The sequence below is a fragment of the Narcine bancroftii genome, chromosome 13, assembly GCF_036971445.1.
Source record: "Narcine bancroftii isolate sNarBan1 chromosome 13, sNarBan1.hap1, whole genome shotgun sequence".
In the NCBI taxonomy this organism is placed as follows: domain Eukaryota; kingdom Metazoa; phylum Chordata; class Chondrichthyes; order Torpediniformes; family Narcinidae; genus Narcine; species Narcine bancroftii.
Genome location: NC_091481.1, coordinates 62,149,812 through 62,174,512, shown reverse-complemented (window position 1 = coordinate 62,174,512; position 24,701 = coordinate 62,149,812). Strand labels below are relative to the sequence as shown.

General features: G+C 43.6%; 1 protein-coding gene across 2 annotated transcripts in view; it reads right to left on the bottom strand.

Annotated features, from left to right (window-relative positions):
- Positions 1–2,901: 2,901 nt before the first annotated feature.
- Positions 2,902–24,701, bottom strand: part of LOC138747891 (transmembrane protein 184B) — a 45,856-nt gene continuing 24,056 nt past the window's right edge. The window contains exons 6-9 of one of the 2 annotated variants that reach the window (XM_069907487.1): positions 16,873–17,042; positions 10,237–10,431; positions 9,561–9,581; positions 2,902–6,569 (exon numbers count right to left, since the gene is read on the bottom strand). In XM_069907487.1, the coding sequence (XP_069763588.1) occupies positions 6,331–6,569; positions 9,561–9,581; positions 10,237–10,431; positions 16,873–17,042 (625 nt within the window). In that variant the 3' untranslated portion in view covers positions 2,902–6,330. The remainder of the gene's footprint in view (positions 6,570–9,560; positions 9,582–10,236; positions 10,432–16,872; positions 17,043–24,701) is intronic. The other variant, XM_069907488.1, reaches the window with a different exon arrangement.

Sequence of the window (24,701 nt, the reverse complement as noted above, 5' to 3'; positions counted from 1 at the left end):
TGTGTGGGTTTCCTCTGGGTGCTCTGGCTTCCTCTCACCCTTCTAGACGTACTGGGGTTGAAGGTTTATTGGAGAATCTTAGCAGCACGGGTTCATAGGGCCAGTTAATGTCTAAATTAAAAATCAAATGTGATAAGGCAGGAGAATGGGGTGGAGAAGAAAGCATCAGCCGTGATTCAAATGGGAATGCAGAACTCGATGGGCCGAATGATCTAATTCTGCTACTACCTCTTATAGTCTCCAATGTCCAGGCCCTGTTTTTTATTGTTCTAAACAAGAGAACCAGCAGCACAAGCTCTTCAATCTTCCAAATTTGAGGTGCAGCCTCATCATGGATCCCCACCCTTGTCTTGAGAAACATCTGCTAGCACTCCCTCTGTCGCAAGCATCTTCTAACTGCAGGGGAAACACATACTGCTGCCGTTTCTCTTTCACTTTCCTCACGATGACTCATTCTTTCTTGTCCTCCCAATCTGGGCAACGAAATGCAGCCTGGAACTGCATTTTAGTCAGAAGGGGGATGCAAACACTGGGCTCAGGATCTAGGAGGAGTGACCCACACGTATACTTCCCAAATCAAATGACTGTGGTTTGAACCACAGGAGCAAGCCTCTTACATGGGCTCAGTCGTTTAATTGGTACATCGTTTACATACACCCTCAAATATTTTGCCATTAATCAGGCCCTGAAATTCCTAACTTCTTGGGAGAGTGCCAACCACATTTCCCTCATTTTCAAAATGTCAAATTTCCTGATTTAACCCCTGCATTGTCATTCCCGACATTGTTCCTCCTCCAGTCCCTATCCTATCTCCCCGATTTCCAGACCCACCGCAACCGTTCCATCCTACAGGGCATTGATAATGCAATAGGCCAACTGAAGATAATTAAAATCCATCTGGAATAAAAATGCATCAGCAACACTTAATGCAAGTAGAAGTCGGCTCCTACCACAGTCCGAGGTACATCAGGAACGAGAGTTTTAGCAAGTGAAAAGCAGCAAGAGACAAATAATGTGTACAATTGCCTCATTTTAAAAAAATTTAGACATACCGCATGGTTACAGGCCCTTCCGGCCCATGTGCCCCATTACACCCAATTGACCTACAACCCTTGTATGTTTTGAATGGTGGGAGGAAACCAGAGCACCGGGGAGAAACCATGCAAACACGGGGAGAACATATAAACGCCTTATGGACAGCGCCGGATTTGAACCCACTGGCGCTGTAAAGTTTTGTTTGTATAGTGAGAAACAGTGCCATAAATAGGCCTTTCAGAGCCTGCTCATCGCTAAGCAACCACCTCACCCTTAGTCCATTTCACTCGCCATATTCTCCCACTCACCTGCTCACGAGGGACCAATTTCCAGCAGTTGATTAACGGACCAAGTGGCGCACCTTGGTCCAATGGAAACCCAGGTGGTCCCAGAGAGAGCGGGCAAACTCCTCGCGGGCAGTTCCGCAAGCCAGGGTCGTTGGGGGCTGTGCTGCCAAATGTTTCATTAAGGTCCATTCCTCAAGGGCAGCCAATGTCCTGAAGTCCTCCACCAGCTTTGCCGCTGCCTTCAGCGGAAGGTGCAGAAGCCTCAAGTCCAGCACCTCATACTTCAAATCTCTCCTCCCACCACCACACCCCACCCCCCCCCCCCACCACCCCGACTGGGGTCATTCAACTGACAACATTCACCAGGAGCGTCACTTAAATTATTTGTTTAGACATACAGCCCTTTCAAGCTGGTGCCGCCAAAATGCACCCAATTAACCTACAACCCCCGTATGTTTTTGGAGGGTGGGACAAAATTGGAGGATCCCCACACAGTATAAACTCATTACAGACAGCACTGGATTCCCCAGTCGCTGCCACTGTAATAATGACTTGCTAGCCACTAATCTAACTGTGTTGCCCAAATAAGGCTCAAAGAATTATTGAGGAACCTTTCCATCCAGCACACAGTGTCTTTGATCCACTACCATCAAGAAGGAGGTACAGAAGCATCAAAATCAGGACCGCCAGACTGGGGAATAGCTTCTTCCCACAGGCCGTGAGATTGTAACTGAATTAATCATCCCAAAATATTTATATACAGTAAAAAAAACCTGGTGTCCAGTTCCTATGGGGATTGTTAGATGCCGGATAAATGAATTTAATAAACTTGAACCACCAGACGCTTGAACCAAAGACACTGCCTTACTTCTCGTGCATTATTATTTAAATTTTTCTGAAGTAGTAATGTAAGATAGTTTCATATGAATGTTTGCACTGGTGATGCTCCCTCAAAATTACCGAATTTCGTGACAATAAAATTCTGATTCTCCGATTCTGAATTGATTGTAGACTTCAAGAAGGAGAAAACAAAACAGTCCTCACTGAGGGGTCAGCAGTGGAGAGGGTAAAGAACTTCAAAGACTCCTGCAAATTTCTACAGGTGTACCGTGGAGAGCATTCGGACCAGTTGCATTACTTTCAGGCATGGGGTGCCAATGCACACAACAGGAAATGTTACAGATGGCCAGCGCCATCATGGGCATTAGTCTTCACTCCATTAAGGACATCTTAAAGAGGCAGAGCTTATTTAAAAAAAGCAGCCTCCATCATCAAGAAACCTCACCACCCTTTTCTCACTGCTACCATCAGGAAGGAGGTACAGGTACAGGAGCCTAAAGATGTTACAAATACAGTTTCTTCCCCCTCTGCCATCAAGATTTCTGAATGGACAATGAACACGACCTCACCCCTTGCACTTTTTATTTAAATACTGGGTTTACGGAAGCTCGAATGTCAAACAGGGCTGACATGTCCATGACAACGAACTCGATTCTGACTTTTACTGCATCTGAAAACAATAAACGTGGTCGCTTAAAATCTCAAATCTTCCTTTAAAAGATTAGAAGAGCAATCACGAATCAGTACAAGATCTTTTATTAACTTCTGTCGAGGAGAAACGTCGAAAGGGCGAAAATAGAAGCAGATTCCTTGAGCTCATATACACAAATGACAGCTAAAGATACAAAACTAGGTGTTTCTGTCATTTTTATATCATACATTTCAATATATATATATATATTATGTACAATATCACATCACAATCCCTTAAATACTTGTTGCCATTCCTCCCTTCCCCCCACCTCTCCAGACCCCATCCACACAACTCCTGCAGACCCCAGCCTCCAGCCCACCCTGCAGAAAACTCTGCTCAGTTACCCGCTGGGGCGGGCAACTAGAGGTGAGGGGGAAGGGGCGGGAGCCTCACCACTTGACGCTTGAAAAATGTACGAAACACAACAAATTCCTCCCCTCTCCCGCCCCCTCCCATCGTTGAGTTGCTCCACAGTGAACTGGTGACTGGAGACCACTGCTTGTTTGGGGAGGCACCAAAGGGTAGACGCCATGCAAAATCCAATGTCCCAACAGACGCAGATGTGCCAGACCAGTTCGCCAACAGTTTGCATCCCGTCAGGGGCAGGACTTTCTTTTAAAGGTGCCTCATCTCTCAGATTCGCATAGGACCGTCGTTAGAGACCACTGCAGCGAGGAGCCCAACGGGCAGAGAGTTTCCTCAAGCAATTACCTTATTCAATCCAGGAAGATTGACAGGAATAAGGCTTCCCCAAGAAGGCAAAAGAAAAGGAACTCCCTGGGGTCAGGTGGCACCTGCGAAGGGGAAAGGGGATAGGCCAAGATGAAGTGTTACATCGACTGTTCACTTACCTCCACTGATATGGCCTGATCTGCCGAGTTCCGCCAGTGGCTTAAAAAGAACACACACAGGAATGCTGGAGGAACTCAGCCAGTCTCGCCGAGTCCATCAGACGTAAAGATATATTACCGACTGTTCAGGCTTTGAGGTATTAGCGAAGAACAGGAAGGCATCAGAAATAAAGACTGAAGACAATAAAGACCGCAGGCCAACAAATAGGGTTAATTGGATGTGTGTGTGAGAGAGACACACACATTCACACAGAGTTTAGGGAAAGGTGATGGGTGGGGGGGTTTAAACAGTAAGAAAAAAAAAAAAAAAAATCGATGTTAACACCATCCGATTGGAGGGTGCCCAGACGGAAGATGATGTGTATGTAGTTCCTCCAATGTGCAGCTGGTATTAGTCCATGGGACCAAGGAGAAACATGCCAGCTAGGCCTTCAGTCTTTATTCTAATGCCTTCCTGGTCTTTGCTTACACCTTGAGAGGGACTCACAGTACAAGCACAGAACGTCGGCGATGTATCTTTACCTCCTATGGATGCTGTGAGACCGGCTGAGATCTTCCAGCATTTCTGTATGTTTTTACTACAATCGTAGTCTCTCCAGACGTTCGTGTTTCACTCCTGACACCTGGAATCTCTCCAGATTCCAGCTTCTGCAGTTTGTCTCCTGGGTGAAGGCAGTGAGGAGATGGAAGGGGAGCAGCGGAGGGACGCAAAAGGTACAAAAGCGAGCAAAGCAAGAAACTGGATGGTGGGGAGGAGGGGAAAAAACCCAGTGATCACAAAAGATCATTGTAATTTTAAAAAAAAGAAAATTGGGGGAAATTTTGACAATTCGGCAATGGGGGGTGGGGTGGGAAGTGTTTCAGGTTCGGAGTGGGGACACGTTGGGAAACTGGAAGGCTCAAGAGATGGACTGAGGACCTCGAGTTTTTGTGTTCAATAGCTCGCCCTGCTTGGTGCAGATCGCACACAAACTGGATAACTGTGTCTCTGCAGATTCAACAGGAACATTTAGTCCACAAACCATTCAAGATTTATCTACTCCTTTCTAAACAGAAAAAGCACGATAGCAGTGAATGGGTTAATATAATCCCACCAAAGAAAAATCTAGGCAAATAAATTGGTTCAATTTTTCCCTTCATTTACAGAGGAGATATTTCACTACCCCCCACACCCCGCCATCCCCACTAAATATCAACCAATATGTATATTGCTGGTTTCTAATTTTAATTTAGACACACAGCACGGTAACAGGCCCTTCTGGCCCAAGAGCCCGTGCCGCCCAATTGACCTACAACGCCCCCCCCCCCCTTCCAGTGGTAGGAAACCAGAGCACCCAGAGGAAACTCACCCACGGGGAGAGTGTACGAATTCCTTTGAGAGCGCGGGATTCGAACCAGAGTTCCGATTGCTGGCGCTGTGACAGCTTCGCGCTAAACTTGTCGCTCTGTGTTTCAATAGCACCCTGGGCTAAAGGTTCCCCCCCCCCAAAAAACTGCATTGATCGGTTCAGCGGCGAGTGGGTTTGTAAATCATCCCAAGGGTAAGGAATTCTTAGGGATCTGTTGGGGGGAACACACTGCAAACAAGGAGAGGGGGATTTGAACTGATGCAGTGACCTCCTGGGGGCTGGCATCAACCCTGAAAGGGCCAATAGCCTTGTGTGTGTAATTCTCTGGTTGGCTGCAAGAGAAGAGCACTCAAGCATTTCTCCCAATGAGCAGAGTCAACATTTCAGCATCTCTTTCACAGGCAAGTGTTCCACTGGGTCGAGCAAACCACACCTGGGGGCGTATGAAAATCCGGAAAGATCCTCAACAACAACTACAAAAAAAACTAAACAACATTTTCAGCTGGCAGAATAATGGCCAAATATTTCTCATTAAATAAAGGCACATGACGACAGGATCTGAATTTGTAAAGGAACAGAATCTCCAGCCTTCTGGCAGTCAAGCCAGAGAATAACACAGAGGAGGCTTCTATTGAGGAGAGAGGTCGTTGCCGTCCAAGTTTTGCTTCTGGTCATGGGGGGGTGGGGGACCAGTAACAACGCTCCGCACGTCCGACCCCTCCGTTCAGAGGGCTGGAGCATTGGAGAATTCCAGTAAAGTCCCCTTGTGGAGACAGCATGGTCCAGAAGTGGGAAGAGCGTCGCCGCACCCTGTTGCCTCTAGCCTGGGTTCCAAGCCTCCCTACTTCTCAGCTGCGTTAGAATGGACAGCAAATTGCAGGTACCGGCCCAGAGTCGCGGCCTCCTCCCCAAACTCCAGTCCCAACTGCATGCTATCCATTGCCCAGAAAATGCTGGAGACTAGCTTGGTCTCTCACTGTTCCCCATCTGCTTGTTAACTATCTAAAAACACAACAATCCCAACACATTAAAAACGTTTAACTTCTTAAAGCAATTTCAAGTTGGCCAGTATTATCATTCAGTGAACAAAGCCAAGGCTTTGCACCCATGCCTCACCACAGAATGATGGGTTAAAATCAATTTAAAAACCTATTTCCTTCATTGAATTCACCAGGAGGTTTGGTTTAACTGAGCAGATAAAAATGGTTCCCTGCTTTATTTGTCCGTCCCGAGGCTTGAAGGGCAGTGACCACCCTTTGCTCCTTCCCAAAGGCTCAGAACTCGTCATCAGAGCTCAGCAGGAGGGTCTTCTCCGTGTCGCGGACGCTGGAGGCACTGTGCGTGCGGGAGACAGTGTGGCCCTGGTGCCAGGGGTGGCTGCGGTCCAGAGTGGATTGCTGGGTGTACTGCTGGTAAGCCGGTGAGAAGTTGTGGATGGCGTCCTGGACAATATCGTGTGGGTTCATTGTCTCCTTCAGGCTGCTGGAAATACTCTTCATTGGGGCACAGCGGCCTGAGGGAAGGAATGAAGAAGGGGAGTAGGTGAACACGCAAAGCCAGAGGAGGTCATAGCGCAATTGGCCACGCACCACTTCCCCTGCCTTTTTCTTCATATCCAAAAACCCCTCTGGTCTGACATGCACTCAGTCCGCAAGCCCATTCAGGAATGACGGCATTTCTTCTCTCAGAGAGTGGTGGACCTATTGGAATCAGAGTGATTCGATTCTCTATCAAAAGGCCAGCACAGTTAGTGAAGTGGCTATTCCAGCGCCAGTGACCCGGGTTCCATGTAAGGACATAGTACATTCATTTCATGCCTGCATGGGTTTCCTCTGCTTGCTCCGAAAGCCTGTGTTGCCCATAAACCCCAATTAATCCTACATTTTTGGAGGGTGGGAGGAAGCCAGAGCGTCCAGAGGAAACCTACATGGGGAGAATGCACAAACCACCTCACAGACAGTGCCAGATCCGAACCTGGGTTGCTAGCACGGTTATAGTGTTGCACTAACAGCTTCGCTATCCATGCCAACCCTCTTGATGGAGGATCAATTTACCTCCCTGATTCCAACAGACCCACCACTCTCTGGGAGAAGAAATGTCATTTTTCCTCATTCCGTGTACCTCCATGACGACCCAGATGCCCACCCACACTAACCCAATTTGCTTGTGTATGGTCCCTGACAGAACTCGGAAGGAAATTGATGAGGGTAGGGTGATAAATGTTGTCTACGTGGATTTTAACAAGGCATTTGACAAGTTTCCCCATGAGAGACTCATCTAGAAAGTCATGAGGTACAGGATCGGTGGAACCTTGGCTGTGTGGATAAAAAATTGACTCGCAAGAAGAAAGCAGAGAGCAGTAGTGGAAGGAAAGTATTCTGCTTGGAAGTCAGTGACTAGTGGAGTTCCGCAAGGATCTGTTTTGGGACCCCTGCCCTTTGTGATATTTATAAATGACCTGGATGAAGTGGTGGAAGGATGGGTCAGTAAGTTGATGGATGAAGGTTGATGGTTGGAAGAGTTGTGGATGGAGCTGAAGGTTGTCAAAGGTTATAAAAGTATAGAGACAGGATGCAGAGTTGGGCAGAAAAGTAGCAGATGGAGCTCAATCTGGATAAGTGTGAGGTGATGCATTTTTGAAGGACAAACCAGAGTTTATGGTTGGTTACTTAGGAGTGTGGATGAACAGAGGGACCTTGAAGTTCAAATCTATACATCCCTCAAGGTCGCCGTACAGGTTAATAGGACAGTTAAGAAGGCCAATGGGATGCTGGGCTTCATTAATAGGGGGATTAAGTTCAGGAGTAGAGAGGTCATGTTGCAATTCTACAAATCTCTGGTGAGACCACACTTAGCACTTATATTGTATTCAATTCTAGTCACCTCATTATATAAGGCTGTGGAAGCTGTGGAGAGGTGCAAAGGAGATTCACCAGGATGTTGCCTGGATTGGAAAACAAGTCTTGTGAGGCAAGGTTAGCAGAGCTGGGACTTTTCTCTTGGGAGCGATGAGAGGTGACTTAGAGGTCTATAAGATCATGAGAGGTATAGATAGGGTGGACAACCAGAACAGGAATAGCAAACACCAGAGGACATCTGTACAAAGTGCAGGGAGAGAAGTTTAGGGAAGACATCAGGGGAAGTTTTTTTTTATCCCCCCACAGAGAGCAGTGGATGCCTGGAATGTGTTGCCAGGCATGATGGTGCGGGTTGGAACATTGGGAACATTTAAGAGACTTTTAGTCAGGCACATGGTAGAAAAAGAGGATTACGGGGTAGGGAGGATTTAGTATTTTTTTTATAAAGGAGGTCGAGGTCGGCACAACATCAAGGGCCGAAGAGCCTGTGCTGTGCTTTAATGGTCTAGGATCTAAGGAAAAGAAGTCACATCCTTCAAATGAGATATTAAACAGTGCCCTTGCATGCCTCAGCCACTGAACGCAAAGGATCACGGCCGCACTCGTGAAGAGAACAGAGATTCCCCCAGCATCCAGACTTCGTTGCCCATCCCCCCCCCTTCCCCCCCCTTCCCCCCCCCCCCCACACACACACACACACACACACACACACACACACACACACACACACACACACACACACACACACACACACACACACACGCAAGACTGGGCAGCCTGGTTGGTGTCACAAACTCTTCAAGGAGAATGCAAGGAGGTGGCAATCTGGCTCATCAAGCCCGCTCCCCCATTCAGTGAGGTCACAGCTGACTTGGGTGTGATCCTCACCTGGACATAAAGGATTGGATGGGTACATGGACGGGAGGGGTATGGAGGGTGTCCAGGCTTGGGTCAATGAAAATAGTTTGGCAGGGAGAAGATGGGTCAAAGATTTTTATGGTGCATGATTCTATGTTCCTCTACTATTCAGAAATCGGTGTCATCTTAGATTACACGGGTAACAGTCAAGGTTTTTTTGGACCAATTTTGAGAGGAGTCAACTTTTACACAGGACATATGTTTTGACCGTGGTAAGTACCTGTGCTGTTCAAGGTGTCGGGAGCTGGGATGGGCGGGACCGGGTAGTAAATCCGTGTTCTGGACGTCAGGAGCTGGGATGGGCAGGCGGCTGGGGTGAGGGTTCATGGTTGGAGTGTTGGCGTCAGGGGTTATTGCCAAAAATTGAGTGAGGGGGTGGGGTCGACTTTTACACGAGAACATATGGTATATTCGGTGACTGCTTCCTGGTCGAGAATTTCACAGATTCACTGCTTTCTTGGAACAGTTTCTTAAATCTACACCTCTGAATCTTGAGGTCATGTCCCCTAGTTCCCAAAGCTGGAAGCGCTGACTGCCAAAACAGCTGGGGCACCCTGCATCTACTAAAAGAAGCTACAGAAACACACACCGTATCTCGCCTTCCCCCCCCCCCCCCCACGAGAATGACCCTCGTCAGCATGCATGCCAGAGAACCATGAGAGGTCAGCAGAGTACACGGGACATTCATGGAGATAAGCATGTGGAACAAAAAGATAAATTTAGCCTACCGTACGGACCGTATGCCAGGACTATCCAAGGTGAAAGAGTGGCAGAAGGGACAGAGAGAAAGACAGAGTGAGATAGGGCAAGAGAAAGATAACCTGGCCTCGTAAACAGCAGCTGTTATTAAAATTCTGGGAACTTTCTGCAGTCCCACCCTCAAGGGGAAGGGTTCTCCTTGCTGGCTGTGGAGTTTATCCCCCTCCCTTCTTACCCCATTTCTCTCCCTTCATTGCTCCCCATTTTAAACCCCTTCATTGTTCCTTCCCTCTCCCACCCCCCTTCTTTCCCCTGTTTCTACCCTTTAAGTCAGCAGGAATCAAACCTCAACTCCAGGACAATGTTCATAGAAACTACCCGCTCTTCCTTGGTGGAATCTCGGGGAAAACCCTGAACCCCCGCCCTTGCACCTCCCATCATGTGGGGGGGAGGGGGGTTTGAACCTACATACCCATACCCAACTCTCTCCTCTCTCCCAACCTGGGACAAACAAGGGGACCAGAGGGGCAGCTTCCTCAGGGCCTTGGCCTTGCCTCACTGGAAGCTCAGTTGAACCACCTCTGACAGGCAGATGAAAGGAGAGGTTCAAGTCACATTCGGCACCTTCCTTCAGACACTGGATGGCCACCGTTGTAAACCACGGCAACTCAGACCATGGCAATTAATCTCCCCAGCGTCATTTACCCTGAGACTCCACGCGTTTGTCCCGATAAACCTTGGAGGTGAAAGCATAGCGGAGCGCGATGGCTGCAAAGAACATCTCGATGCAGATGATGAAATTCTGGTAGCCTGCGGCAACGGTCCCCTCACCAACGTAGACATCAGCCACAGCAATCTTGGGGATGGCTCCGCACTTTTCCAGAATGGCCAACAACATTCCTGAACGGAAGAGCGAAAACAATGTCATCCCAGCTCTGAAGGGCCAATTGGGAGGTGGACCGTGACTGGTTTCGGGGGGCAGAAGGTGGAAAGGGGTTGGCCGTTGAGATATGGTCATTCAATTTTAATTCACCTTACACACCCCAACGAGTCCATGCTGCAATGGGATTGGTCGACGGGGGTCAACGAGGGGTCAGGGAGGAGAACAATGGAGCACATGGACATGGCAGCCATGCGAATGACCCAACAAGCTGGGTTCAATCCGAACCCTCGGTGATGGGGGCTGATGTGAAGACCCCATTTTCTCTCTATTACCCTCTTCCATTCCCCCTCAATTGATCCAATTTCTTCCCACATCTCAAAGGCATTCATGATGGTAGGTCAAGATAGCTATGCAAGTTGATGGTGTATGTTGACCTTTATTAGACAGGGGACTGAGTTCAAGAGTTGTGAGGTACCGTGGCAGCTCTATAAATCTCTGATAGACTTGGAATATTGCGTTCAGTTCTGGTCACCTCATTACAGGAAAGAAATATAGGTAGTCATCAACTTACAATGGGGCTACACTCCTGCACTCCCATTGGATGACAAAAAAAATATATCTCGTCCTAAAAGGGCAATGGGATCAGTGTGGGGACCAACATGGGGCTGCAGGGAGAGAGCAGGGCTGTGGGGAGAGAGTGGGGCAGTGGGATCAGTATGGGGACCAACACAGGGCTGCAGGGAGAGAGCAGGGCAGTGGGGAGAGAGCGGGACAGTGGGATCAGGGTGGGGACCGACACGGGGCTGCAGGGAGTGAGCAGGATAGTGGAATCAGTGTGAGGATTCCCGTTCCGTCTGTAAGGAGTTGGTACGTTCTTCCCGCATCTCGTGGATTTTTCCTGGGTGCTCTGGTTTCCTCCCATCATTTAACCAGTGGTTGTAGGTCAATTGGACAGCAGAGATTTGTGGGCTTGCTACCGTGCTACATGTCTAAATTTAAAAATTTTAATTTAAAAAATTGACCTGGGAATTCACCTCCACCAAAAGCAACTGGAGAATTAAATGATTGTGAGGGTAAAACCATGGAATTAATGAAATCTCATTAAAAACTCACCCACAAATCCCAGGGTAATGCACTACCAGGTGGATCTTTGTAGCAATTTAAACAGCTCATAATCACTATTTTATTCCAAATGTTTTTATTTGAATTTAACATTTTGAGAATTTGCTGGGAGATTCAAACGTTGGATGCCAAGGCCATTAATGTGCCTATCAGGCTACCATCTCCCAGAGACAGAACCAGTTCTGGTGTCTGTCCAATTACATGGGACACCAAGTATTTCTGAACACTTTTAGGTGTATTTTACAAACTTTGACCTGCTGATTATGGAAATCACCTTAAAAAAAAGTATGTGGTAAGAGAATTTTAAAGATACAACCTATTTTTGTCATCTGTCATATTTTAAGTTTACTTCAAGCATACAAAACCATGTCATTGAAAATTAATTTTCTTCATTCACACTTGGACTTCTTCCCTGCAGTTTTTATATATATATATATATATATATATATATATATATATAAATATATATATATATCCTCTACCAGCGTTGTCTCCGCTCCATCCTCAACATCCATTGGAGCGCTTTCATCCCTAACGTCGAGGTACTCGAGATGGCAGAGGTCGACAGCATCGAGTCCACGCTGCTGAAGATCCAGCTGCGCTGGATGGGTCACGTCTCCAGAATGGAGGACCATCGCCTTCCCAAGATCGTGTTATATGGCGAGCTCTCCACTGGCCACCGTGACAGAGGTGCACCAAAGAAAAGGTACAAGGACTGCCTAAAGAAATCTCTTGGTGCCTGCCACATTGACCACCGCCAGTGGGCTGATAACGCCTCAAACCGTGCATCTTGGCGCCTCACAGTTTGGCGGGCAGCAGCCTCCTTTGAAGAAGACCGCAGAGCCCACCTCACTGACAAAAGGCAAAGGAGGAAAAACCCAACACCCAACCCCAACCAACCAATTTTCCCTTGCAACCGCTGCAATCGTGTCTGCCTGTCCCGCATCGGACTGGTCAGCCACAAACGAGCCTGCAGCTGACGTGGACTTTTTACCCCCTCCATAAATCTTCGTCCGCGAAGCCAAGCCAAAGATATATATATATACATAAAAGCATAAAAACTTTATTCAGACTACAACATTAGAAACACAAAACACACAGAGCTACAACTAAAACTAAAGACATAACATGTGGCAACAAAACCGTGAGAAACAGTAATTACGACCACCTCTCTATTACATGAAATTAAAACCTGATTTTTGTCATCAACCACACACGCGATCCCCTGGGGCCCCACCGTTCCCCGAACTCGGCCACTGTCCCCTCGGACACCGCACGGGCCCAGGCACAACTCCAAAAGATGGGCAGGCAGTCAGTTCTCCCCGCCCCCTCGACCACTTTCGCCATCCTCAACAGCAACCCCACACAGAGATCCACTGAATGCCCGCCCCCTTCCGCACCGGGCAGCCGTAGATTAGGAGCACGAGGCTGAAGTGCCACCAGAATTTGACGAGCTGCCCCTTCAGGCGAAGGGGGGGGGGGTGCAGTCAGTGACGAACACGGTGAAAGGTTTCACCAGGATATTGCGACCATGGAAAAGCGATATCAGGGCAACTGGAATCCATCAATGCCGGCCGACTATTGTTGGACACTGACTCAGATGCCGAGTACAAATGAAAATTAGCGGCAAAATGATGGCAGCATTATGCAATTCAACATGCTAAATTCAATAAAAGTTAATTTAGCGAATCTCCAACTTCCAAATCTGAAATTATCTTTTTTTCTTTCAGGAAGCAAACCTTCTGAAAAAATATTGTTGTCCAGAATTATTAAGCCAACTCCTCTGGAAACCTTCCTCACCAGTGCAACCATTCACTGAATGGATCCCTGGGCTGTGGTCATCCAGCTTCCTGCCAGCAGAGGGCACTTCCAGCTTCAATTTCAAGGCCTGCATCAAGCGCTCAGTCAATTGTGCAGGCCAATTCAACCGTAGTGATAGAATTATAGAGTCAAGTACCATGATAACTGGCAATTATTAGCCACCAGGTTCGTGCAGAGCACCAAGCATCCATTTATAACAAGGATGAATCCAGGAATGATAGTGTTACCATATGAGGAACATGTGATGGTTCTTGACCTGAAGTCATTGGTGTTTAAGAGAATCGAGGGGGTGGGGAAATCTCATTGAAACATTTTGAATGTGGACAGAGTAATTAGGCGCTTTTCCATAGGACAAAAGTCCAAATGTAAAGGTGGAGAACCTCCACCAAAATGCATAACCATGTAGCTCTCTGAATGTGCAGAGGCCGTCTCCAAGCTGCATAATCCAACCCCTCTCGGAGGGGGATGATCACCAGCCGCGCGCTGAGTGGCTGGTTGGGGGCGGGCTGATGATGCTGTCAGCCCACGACCCATCTCCCCACTCATCCCTCTCCCTCCAAGTCGGGGGCAGCGGGAGCGGAGACAGCCATACGAGGCCACTTTGGCCTCTGGAGCCGCTCTCTGCAGCTCAAAACGCAGAACTCTTCTGGGAAACACAGAGCAGTTCCAGCTGCATGGGGGATTACGGGTGGGGAAGACAACCATTGCTCTGTCGCGTATTTATGACGGGTGGCGCTACGGCACCAGTCGCCCCTCTTCAATCGGATCCAGAGGACACTACGAGGCGCCTCTGGATATGAATGCGACACTGGAGCAGCCTTTTAGTTTTAGTTTTCGTTTTCGTTTTCCATCCGCTCCTGTAGCCGGCCTCAAGGCGGAGGCCCGACATGAAATGGCCTAATGTAAAAAGGCTGTTTCGCCATGGTGGGAAAATCTAGGACAAGAGGGCACAACTTCAGGACTGAAGGAAGTCTGTCTTAGAACAGAGATACAGAAGAATTTCTTTATCCAGAAGGTGTGGAATTTTTTTTGAATAATTTAAATTTTTAAATTATGATACAAATACCCCCATCCCCCCAAATTCCACCCTCCTCCCTCGATGGACCCCAAAGTAGGAAAAAAGAATGGCGATTAAAACCATTAAGTAAAGTTATACATTAAGTCGCCATGGACCATCACAGCAGGTTCCAGGGAATTCAACATTTTATCCCCGTATAGTCCAAATAAGGGCTCCACATTTTAGAAAAAAGATAATTGTCTCGTAAATTATGCGTTAATTTTTCCAATGGAAAAACTCCATCTGCCACCTCTTTAATCCTAAATCAATCTCATCTTTCCAAGGAATAGCTACACAATTCTGAGCTACAGCCACTGCTAATCTTAAAAACGCAAACTCAAAACTAAACTTTTTAACATCACCCAAAACATCGTACGATCCATAGGTAATTCAATCTTTACCACCTTCTCCAAAGATTCCTCAAGTCATGTCCAAAAATACCTTAACTTTATCACAAAACCAAGTCAAATGTATAAAAGTACTAGATCTTTAGAACATCGAAAACATAAATCTGAAGAAATCAAATTATATCTCTAATTTCTGAGGAGTTAAATATAATTGAATGTAAAAAATATTGAACCACCCTATACCTAACATTAATAATCTTTGTCAAACTATCCTTACATATAGATCTCCAATCATCTTGGTTATTACAATACCCAGATCACTTTCCCATTTTAATCTTGATTTATGGATATCTAACAGGCATCTTATTTTGCAGTAATTTATACATTTCAGAAATAATTTTTTTTTAATGCCTTCCATAAGTAAAATTTCGGAACTCGACCGTCTTGGTAATCTTCGTGTCCAAAAATCATCTAATAATAAGGCTTTAATTTGATAATAAGCAAAAAGAGCATTATTTGGAATTTCATATTTCTCCTTCATTCTTTGAAATGAAGTAAAATAACCAGCTTCATTATACTATATTTTCAAAAACTGATTGTTAAGGGTTAAAGGAAAAAGTTTAATTTGATATAAAGGTGTGTTACCTGAAATTTTCCCTTGTGTACCTATCTCATCATTCAACCTGCACCATAATTCAAATAAATGTCTCAAAATAGGTGGATTCTTATTAACAATTAATAAGTTGGTATTCCATTTATAAATAAACAGAGTCATATCCTTCTTACCAATAATAGCTAACTCAATATTAGCCCACTTGGGTGGATATTCCAAATCAAACATTCCATTAATATAACCTCAATTGTGCTGCTTTAGAATAATTTTAAATTTGGGAGTTGTAAATACTTCCAACTTAACTTTTGTAATGATACCCTAGCCATTTTACTTTTCTATAAAAATTTCTTAATTATAGAATTCAAATCTTTAAAAAACAACTTTTGAGGAAGCTTGCAAGGAACAAATTGATATAAATATTGAATCTTTGGAAAAACATTCATTGTGACTTTACCTATTAATGTGGAATTTGTTGCCACAGGCAGTTGTGGAGGCCAGGTCATTGGGTGTATTTAAAGCAGAGATTGATAGGTTCTTGAGGTTCTTGGAAGACGGCCGGGCAGTGGGGCTGAGTGGGGAAAATGGATTGGCTCATGATTGAATGATGGGACAGATTTGATGGCCTAGTTCTGCTCCCATGTCTTAGGGTCCCACCCCATCCCATTTTATTATTTCCACATTCCCATCAACTACTGCCACTCGTTCACACACTGGAAATGATCTAAAACACCCCTCCTTTGGGATGGGGGAAGAAACCAGATCATCTGGCAAGAGGAGGGTGGGTGGGGGAAAAGAATCAACACAGTTACAAGGAGAACGTGCCGATGAATCAAAAGGGGTCCGTGCAGCTGCAGAGGCTGCGGGAGTGCTGAGGCGAATCCACGGACATTCAGTGACTCTCTTTTGCTTCCCTTTCTCCTATTGTTAGAGGCACCGGGCAATGCTCATGGTGACTCTTTGTATGCCTTCTAGATGAAACCGGAGCTCCTGGAGGAAACCCACGCAGACACGGGGAAAATGTACAAACTCCTTACAGACAGCACGGGATTTGAACTCCAGTCTGGTCCCAATCGTTGGTCCTGTAAAGGCATTGCACCAACTGATACTCCAAACGTGCTGCTTTGAGGTGCTGCTCCTCCAATTTATAGATAGTAGGAAAGTTTAAAGGACCATGATGTCTGTTTCCATGCTGTGTGCACAAGGACTCCAAATAGTGCCTTTACATTTTTAATGCATTATTACCTGACAATAAAGTGAAGCTCTCGTTTCTTGCTCCCTTGGGCAGAGCAGTTCCCGCACCATACGATCAACTCCCATCAATGTTAAGCAGCAGTGGGAAAGGATTTGAGGAGAGAACTGTAGTGACCTGCTGAGTTTCCCCTGCACTTTTGTGTATTACCCTGGATCCAATGCAGCTATTACCTTGTTCTCTGCCAAGTCACTTCCCTCTCCCCCCCCAACTCCCTCCTCCCCAGAGAAAAGGAACGTCAGCACTCACCCTGCCAGAAGGAGAGGAAGATAACGGACTTCACCATGAAAAACTTGAGTACGGGACTGTAGGGGCTGAGCAGCTCCCGTGTGGCGAAGTAGAAGAGGAAGAGGGCGTAGAGGGAGAGGCTGACGGAGATGTTGTAGATGATCATCACATACAGGTATCCACTGGCAACGCTGGAAGAGGAAGGGAACAGGCCATTATCCCTCTACGTCGGAGAGGCTGGGCACAGGCTGGTAGATCACTTCGTCGAGCACCTCGGCTCTGTCCATCACAATCTCCCACTGGCCACCCATTTCAATTCCCCATCCCAGTTCCCTTATTGACACTTCTGTCAGTGGTCTCATGCATAGCAAGATTGAGACCACCTGCTGATCGGAGGAACACCTCATCTTCTGTTTGGGTGCCCTCCAACCAGATGGCATTAACATTGACTTCTCCAGTTTCTGTTAACCCCCCCCTCTCATCTTCGCCCCCCCAGCTCCTTTCCTCTTGTTCTGTATCTCTTTCTTCCCTTTTCACTCTGTCTCCTTTTAGTGTCAAAATCATTTCTCATCCCTGCTCTTACCATAGTCAATTAACACCTTATGTCAGTTGGTCTGGACTCCTCCCCTTCCCTTTATTTCCCCTTTCTTTTCCAGTCTTTATTCTGACACCTACCTGCCATTTGTTTATACCATGAAGGCTCCGGCCAAAAACATTGATTATACATCGTTACCTCCTATGGGCGCTGTGAGACTGGCTGAGATCCTCCAGGATTTACTGTGTGTATTTAATTCTACCAACAAACAAGGTCAATCTCCTGATATTGCCTGCAATACCCTACCTGTTCCTTCTTTATTCTGGCCACTTTCTCATCCCCCAATTCATCATTCAACCACTGGCAACCATTCCCTCAACAACTCCCTCCCCCCCCCCCCCCCTAGTGTGCAGCATGTAGCATATAACAGGCCAATTCGGCCCCATTGAGTCTGTGCTGCCTAATAATTCATACCCCATGAACCTACACCCCGGAACGTTATTTTTGGATGAAACCGGAGCCTCTGGAGGAAATCCACACAGACATGGGGAAAATGTACAAACAGCGTGGGATTCAAACTTAGGTCCGGTCCCAATCGCTGGCACTGTAAAGGTGTAGCACCAACTGCTACTCCAAACGTGCCACCTTGAGGTACTGCTCCTCCAATTTATAGGTGGTAGGAAAGTTTATAAAGGACCATGATGTCTGTTTCCATGCTGTGTGCACAAGGACTCCAAATTGTGGGACAATCAAGGGGCTAGAATTGACTGTAGGCAGGATCAAGCTCATCCCACAGTTTATTGCGATTGCTTACTCCTTTCCCGCACACTTCTTTACAGCAACCATCAACAGAGCCCCAACTCTAAGCTCTGGGACACCTCAACGATCCCAAAATGCATCTAGTGTACAGGAGCCTTCAGAACTAACTGCAATGTTGTCAGACAGCTAATGTGATGGGTCCAGGTCAGGGTCTAATATAGCTCACCCTGGGACATGCAAGGGGTGCAATGGGCCAGGAAAGAGAAGTTGGGCAGCTGAAGTTGCTGAGTGGGAGGGATTTGGCAACGAGGCAGCTCATCTGCAGAGGTAACCCACTGGAAATAAAAGAGTTGGCCATTTATCCCTTTGTAACTGCAATGAAGTCATGGGGGTCAAAGTCCACTTCCCTCGATCTCCAACAATCTGTTTTTGACCAAATAAATTAGCATCTCCGTGGCCACCTCTGGACCATAGTCAGTGCGGCATAGGTCACGAAACTCTTCCAGGATCGTGGAAATTTTGGGGACAGTTGACATTCTAGGTCCTGAGGCAGAGCCTCTGCCCAGGGCACCAGCTGTCCATCTTGCTGCTCAGGTGCTGCCTGCCCTGAAGGGACCTCTCCAGCAGTTTTCTTCTATGAGAAGCAGGTCGGGCAGCGACTGTGGGTCATTGCCCCTTCGCCAGGAAGTAAACCGGGTGTGCTGAGGCACAAGATAGGCGCATGGATGCAAGAACAATAGAGGGCTATGGGTATGAGGTAGGGAAGGGTTAGATCTGTGATTCTCAACCTCTCTTTCCACTCACATAACCACGCTAAGTAATCCTTTACTAACCACAGAGCACCTATGCCATAGTAAGGGATTACTTAAGGGGGCGTTCAAGTGAAAAGGGTTGAGAACCACTGGGTTAGTACAATAAAATAGGCTGAATGGCCTGTACTGCACCGTAATGTTCTATGCTCTATGAAAGGAAGGAAAGAGAAAGGTTAGCAGCGTGGCACAGTTAGTGTAGTGGGTTTTTTTTTTGTTTTTTTTTTATTTTTCACACCATAAACCACATTAACCATGATACATACTTTTTCCTTTTCAAATATATACAGTGCCATTTTCTTCCCCCCCCCCCCCCCTCCTCCCGTTCATTTAAAGTACAAAATCTAGGATACATTAAACCAGTCAAACAATGTTGTCATTCAATAAAAATAAACAAGAAATTCCACTGAGTCAATTCTTTTCATTTCCTTCTCCTTTCGTTAATTTAGGTAGTGAATGTCCCCGGTAGGTTTTCGCTATTGTGTTTCATGTAAGGCTCCCATATTTGTTCAAATATTTCAATATTATTTCTTAAACTATATGTTATTTTTTCTAATGGAATACATTTATTCATTTCTATATACCATTGTTGTATTTTCAAATTATCTTCCGATTTCCAGGTTGACATAATACATTTTTTTGCTACGGCTAGAGCTATCTTAACAAATCTTTTTTGTGCATCATCCAAATCAATTCCAAATTCTTTGTTTTTTATGTTACTTAGGAGGAAGATCTCTGGATTCTTTGGTATATTGTTTTCTGTAATTTTATTTAATATTTGGTTTAGATCTTCCCAAAATTTTTCTACTTTCTCACATGTCCAGATTGCATGAATTGCTGTTCCCATTTCTTTTTTACATCGAAAACATCTATCAGATACTGTTGGGTCCCATTTATTTAACTTTTGAGGTGTAATGTATAGCCTGTGTATCCAGTTATATTGTATCATATGTAACCTTGTATTTCTCATCGTTCCAGAACATAACTTCTCCCATGTTTCCTTTTTTATCTTTATATTTAAATCTGGTTCCCATTTTTGTTTAGTTTTACCATTTGTTTCCTCATTCTCCTTTCCTTGCAGTTTAATATACATATTTGTTATAAATCTTTTGATTATCATTGTATCTGTAATCACATATTCAAAGTTACTTCCCTCTGGTAAACTCAGACTGCTTCCTAATTTGTCCTTCAAGTAGGATCTCAATTGGTAATATGCCAGCACTGTATCTCAGGTTATATTGTATTTATCTTTCATTTGTTCAAAGGATAATAATCTATTTCCTGAAAAACAATTTTCTATTCTTTTGATCCCTTTTTTCTCCCATTCTCTAAAGGAAAGGTTATCTATTGTAAAAAGGAATAACTTATTTTGCGTCAATATTAGTTTTGGTAATTGATAATTTGTTTTATTTCTTTCTACATGAATCTTCTTCCAAATATTGAGTAGATGATGTAATACTGGAGAACTTCTATGTTGTACCAATTTTTCATCCCATTTATATAATATGTGTTCAGGTATCTTTTCCCCCATTTTATCTAATTCTAATCTAGTCCAATCTGGCTTTTCCCTTGTTTGATAAAAATCTGATAGGTATCTTAATTGTGCGGCTCTATAATAATTTTTAAAGTTTGGCTGTTGTAAGCTTCCTTGTTTATACCATTCTGTTAATTTATCTAGTGCTATCCTCGGTTTCCCCCTTTCCATAAAAATTTCCTTATTATTTTCTTTAACTCCTTGAAGAATTTCTCTGTCAGGTGTATTGGCAATGCCTGAAATAGGTATAATATCCTTGGAAAAATGTTCATTTTAATACAGTTTATCCTTCCTATTAGTGTTAGTGGTAAATCTTTCCAATGCTCTAAATCGTCCTGTAATTTTTTCATTAGTGGATAATAATTGAGTTTATATAGTTGGCCGAGATTTTTATTTATTTGTATACCTAGGTATCTTATTGCTTGCATTTGCCATCTGAATGGTAATTCCTTCTTAAATTTTGAGAAATCCATATTATTCATAGGCATTGCTTCACTTTTATTTACGTTAATCTTGTAACCCGACACTTCTCCATATTCCTTCAATTTCTTATATAATTCTTTTATTGATAGCTCTGGTTCTGTTAAGTATACTACAACATCATCCGCAAATAAACTGATTTTATATTTCTTATCTTTTATTTTTATCCCTTTTATATTATTTTCTGTTCTTATCAATTCTGCTAGTGGTTCTATAGCTAACGCGAACAATAAAGGTGATAGTGGGCATCCCTGCCGTGTTGACCTGCTTAAGTTAAATTGCTTTGATACATATCCATTTACTGTTACTTTCGCCAATGGTCCCTTATATAATGCTTTAATCCAATTAATATACTTCTCTGGTAAACTGAATTTTTGAATAAATAATTCCATTCTACTCTGTCAAAGGCCTTCTCTGCGTCTAAAGCAACTGCTACTGTTGGCACTTTACTCCCTTCTACTGCATGAATTAAGTTAATAAATTTACAAATATTGTCTGTTGTGCGTCTTTTTTTTAATAAATCCAGTTTGGTCTAGATTTACCATTTTTGGTACATACTCTGCTAATCTGTTCGCTAATAGTTTAGCTATTATCTTATAATCTGTGTTAAGTAAAGATATTGGTCTATATGACGCTGGTGCGAATGGATCTTTCCCTTGCTTTAGTATTACTGTAATTATTGCTGTTTTACATGAATCTGGTAAGCTTTGTGTTTTATCAATCTGGTTGATTACTTCCAGGAGGGGAGGAATTAATAAATCTTTAAATGTTTTATAGAATTCTATGGGGAATCTATCCTCTCCTGGTGTTTTATTATTTGGTAATTTTTTTATTATCTCTTGTATTTCTACTATTTCAAATGGTTCTGTTAATTTATGTTGTTCCTCTATTTGTAATTTTGGTAGTTCAATTTTAGTTAGAAATTCATCTATTTTGCCTTCTTTCCCTTCGTTTTCAGTTTGGTATAATTGTTCATAGAATTCTCTAAAGTTTTCCTTGATCTCCTTTGGATTATATGTGATTTGTTTGTCTTTTTTCCTTGATGCCAATACCATTTTCTTAGCTTGTTCTGTCTTAAGCTGCCATGCTAGGATTTTATGCGTTTTTTCACCTAGTTCATAATATTTCTGTTTTGTCTTCATTATGTTCTTCTCCACCTTATATGTTTGTAGTGTTTCATATTTTATTTTTTTATCCGCCAATTCTCTTCTTTTAGTTGCATCTTCCTTCATTGCTAATTCTTTTTCTATATTTACTATTTCCCTTTCCAACTGCTCTGTTTCCTGATTATAGTCCTTCTTCATCTTGGTTACATAACTTATTATTTGCCCTCTAATGAATGCTTTCATTGCATCCCATAGTATAAACTTATCTTTCACTGATTCCGTATTTATTTCAAAGTACATTTTAATTTGTCTTTCAATGAATTCTCTAAAATCCTGCCTTTTGAGTAACATGGGGATTAATCTCCATCTATACATTCTTGGAGGGATGTCCTCTAACTTTATTGTCAATATTAAGGGTGAATGGTCCGATAATATTCTAGCTTTATATTCTGTTTTTCTTACTCTATCTTGCATACGAGCTAATAACAAAAATAGGTCTATTCTTGAGTATGCTTTATGTCTAGCCGAGTAATATGAATATTCCTTTTCCTTTGGGTGTTGTTTCCTCCATATATCCAAAAGTTGCATTTCTTCCATCGATTTAATTATAAATTTGGTTATTTTGTTCTTTCTGTTAATTTTTTCCCCCAGTTTTGTCCATATTTGAATCCAAATTCAGGTTGAAATCCCCTCCTATTAATATGTTGCCTTGCGTATCTGCTATCTTCAAAAAAAATATCTTGCATAAACTTTTGGTCTTCTTCGTTAGGTGAATATACATTGAGTAGATTCCAAAACTCCGAATATATCTGACATTTTATCATTACATATCTCCCTGCTGGATCTATTATTTCCTGTTCTATTTTAATTGGCACATTTTTACTAATTAATATAGCTAATCCTCTTGCTTTTGAATTATACGACGCTGCTGTTACGTGTCCTACCCAATCTCTCTTTAATTTCTTGTGCTCCAATTCAGTTAAATGTGTTTCTTGCACAAATGCTATATAAATTTTTTCTTTTTTCAGTAAATTTAGCAGTTTCTTCCTTTTAATTTGGTTATGTATTCCGTTAATATTTAAAGTCATATAGTTCAGCGTAGCTATTTTATACTTTGTTTATTTTCCCTTTCCGTTTCTCCATCATCACCTTTCCTTCTTATCCATTTCTGCTTTCTTGTTTTGAACACTTTATAAGGCAACATTTCTAAAACATCAAACATTTTCCCTATTCTCCTATTTAAAACTTCTTTAACCCCATTCTCCCCTCCACCTCCTGAGTTGTCCTTTATCCCTTGTCGGACAACCACATCTCCCCTCTCCATTTGGATTTGCGAATTCACTCGCAAACGTCAGCTGATTTCACAGTGACCGTAACTCCTCCCCACCCAGCCCCCCCCAGAAAAGATTTCAATTTTCATATGTAACAAAGGTCACTCTTTTAATTCCCTCCTTATTCCCTCTATTCCATTTCCATCCCTTATTAATTCTTGTCTATACTCTATATATTTTCCTCTAAATACGGATACATTCATGTATGCACACTATATATATATATATATATATATCTTCTTTGGCTTGGCTTCGCGGACGAAGATTTATGGAGGGAGTAAAAAGTCCACGTCAGCTGCAGGCTCGTTTGTGGCTGACAAGTCCGATGCGGGACAGGCAGACATGGTTGCAGCGGTTGCAGGGGAAAATTGGTTGGTTGGGGTTGGGTTTTTCCTCCTTTGCCTTTTGTCAGTGAGGTGGTATACATACACACATATATGCCCCTTTACACACATACATATAGATCGTGGTCATTTTTACTCTTATTACATGTCTTCATCTCTCTGCTTGTTTTGTAGTTGTTCTGCAAATTTCCTTGCTTCCTCTGGATCCGAGAATAGTCTGTTTTGTTGCCCTGGAATAATTATTTTAAGTACCGCTGGGCACCTTAACATAAATTTATATCCTTTTTTCCCATAAGATCGTTTTAGCCGTATTGAACTCCTTCCTCTTCTTCAGGAGTTCTGGATAGAAAAAAAATTTTTGACCTTTATATTCCAGTGGCTTTTTGTCCTCTCTTACTTTCTTCATTGCTTTCTCCAATATATTTTCTCTTGTTGTATATCTTAAGAATTTTACTAAAATGGATCTTGGTTTTTGCTGCGGTTGTGGTTTCGGGGCTAAAGTTCTATGTGCCCTCTCGATTTCCATTTCTTCCTGTAATTCTGGTCTTCCCAGGACCCTGGGGATCCAATCTTTTATAAATTCTCTCATATCCTTGCCTTCTTCATCTTCCTTAAGGCCCACTATCTTTATATTATTTCTTCTATTATAGTTTTCTATCATATCTATCTTCTGAGCTAACAGCTCCTGTGCTTCTTTAGCTTTTTTATTAGATTCTTCTAATTTCTCTTTTAAGTCTCTTACTTCCATATCTACAAATGTTTCTCGTTTTTCCATATTTTCCACTCTTTTTGCCAATTCTGATATGGCCACTTCCATTTTATTCATTCTTTCTTCTGCGTTCTTAATTCTTCTTTTTATCTCATTAAATTCTTGTAATTGCCATTCTTTCACTGATTCCATATATTCTTTAAAAAAAATACATCCATTGTCTTGCCTTTCTCTTCTTCTTCC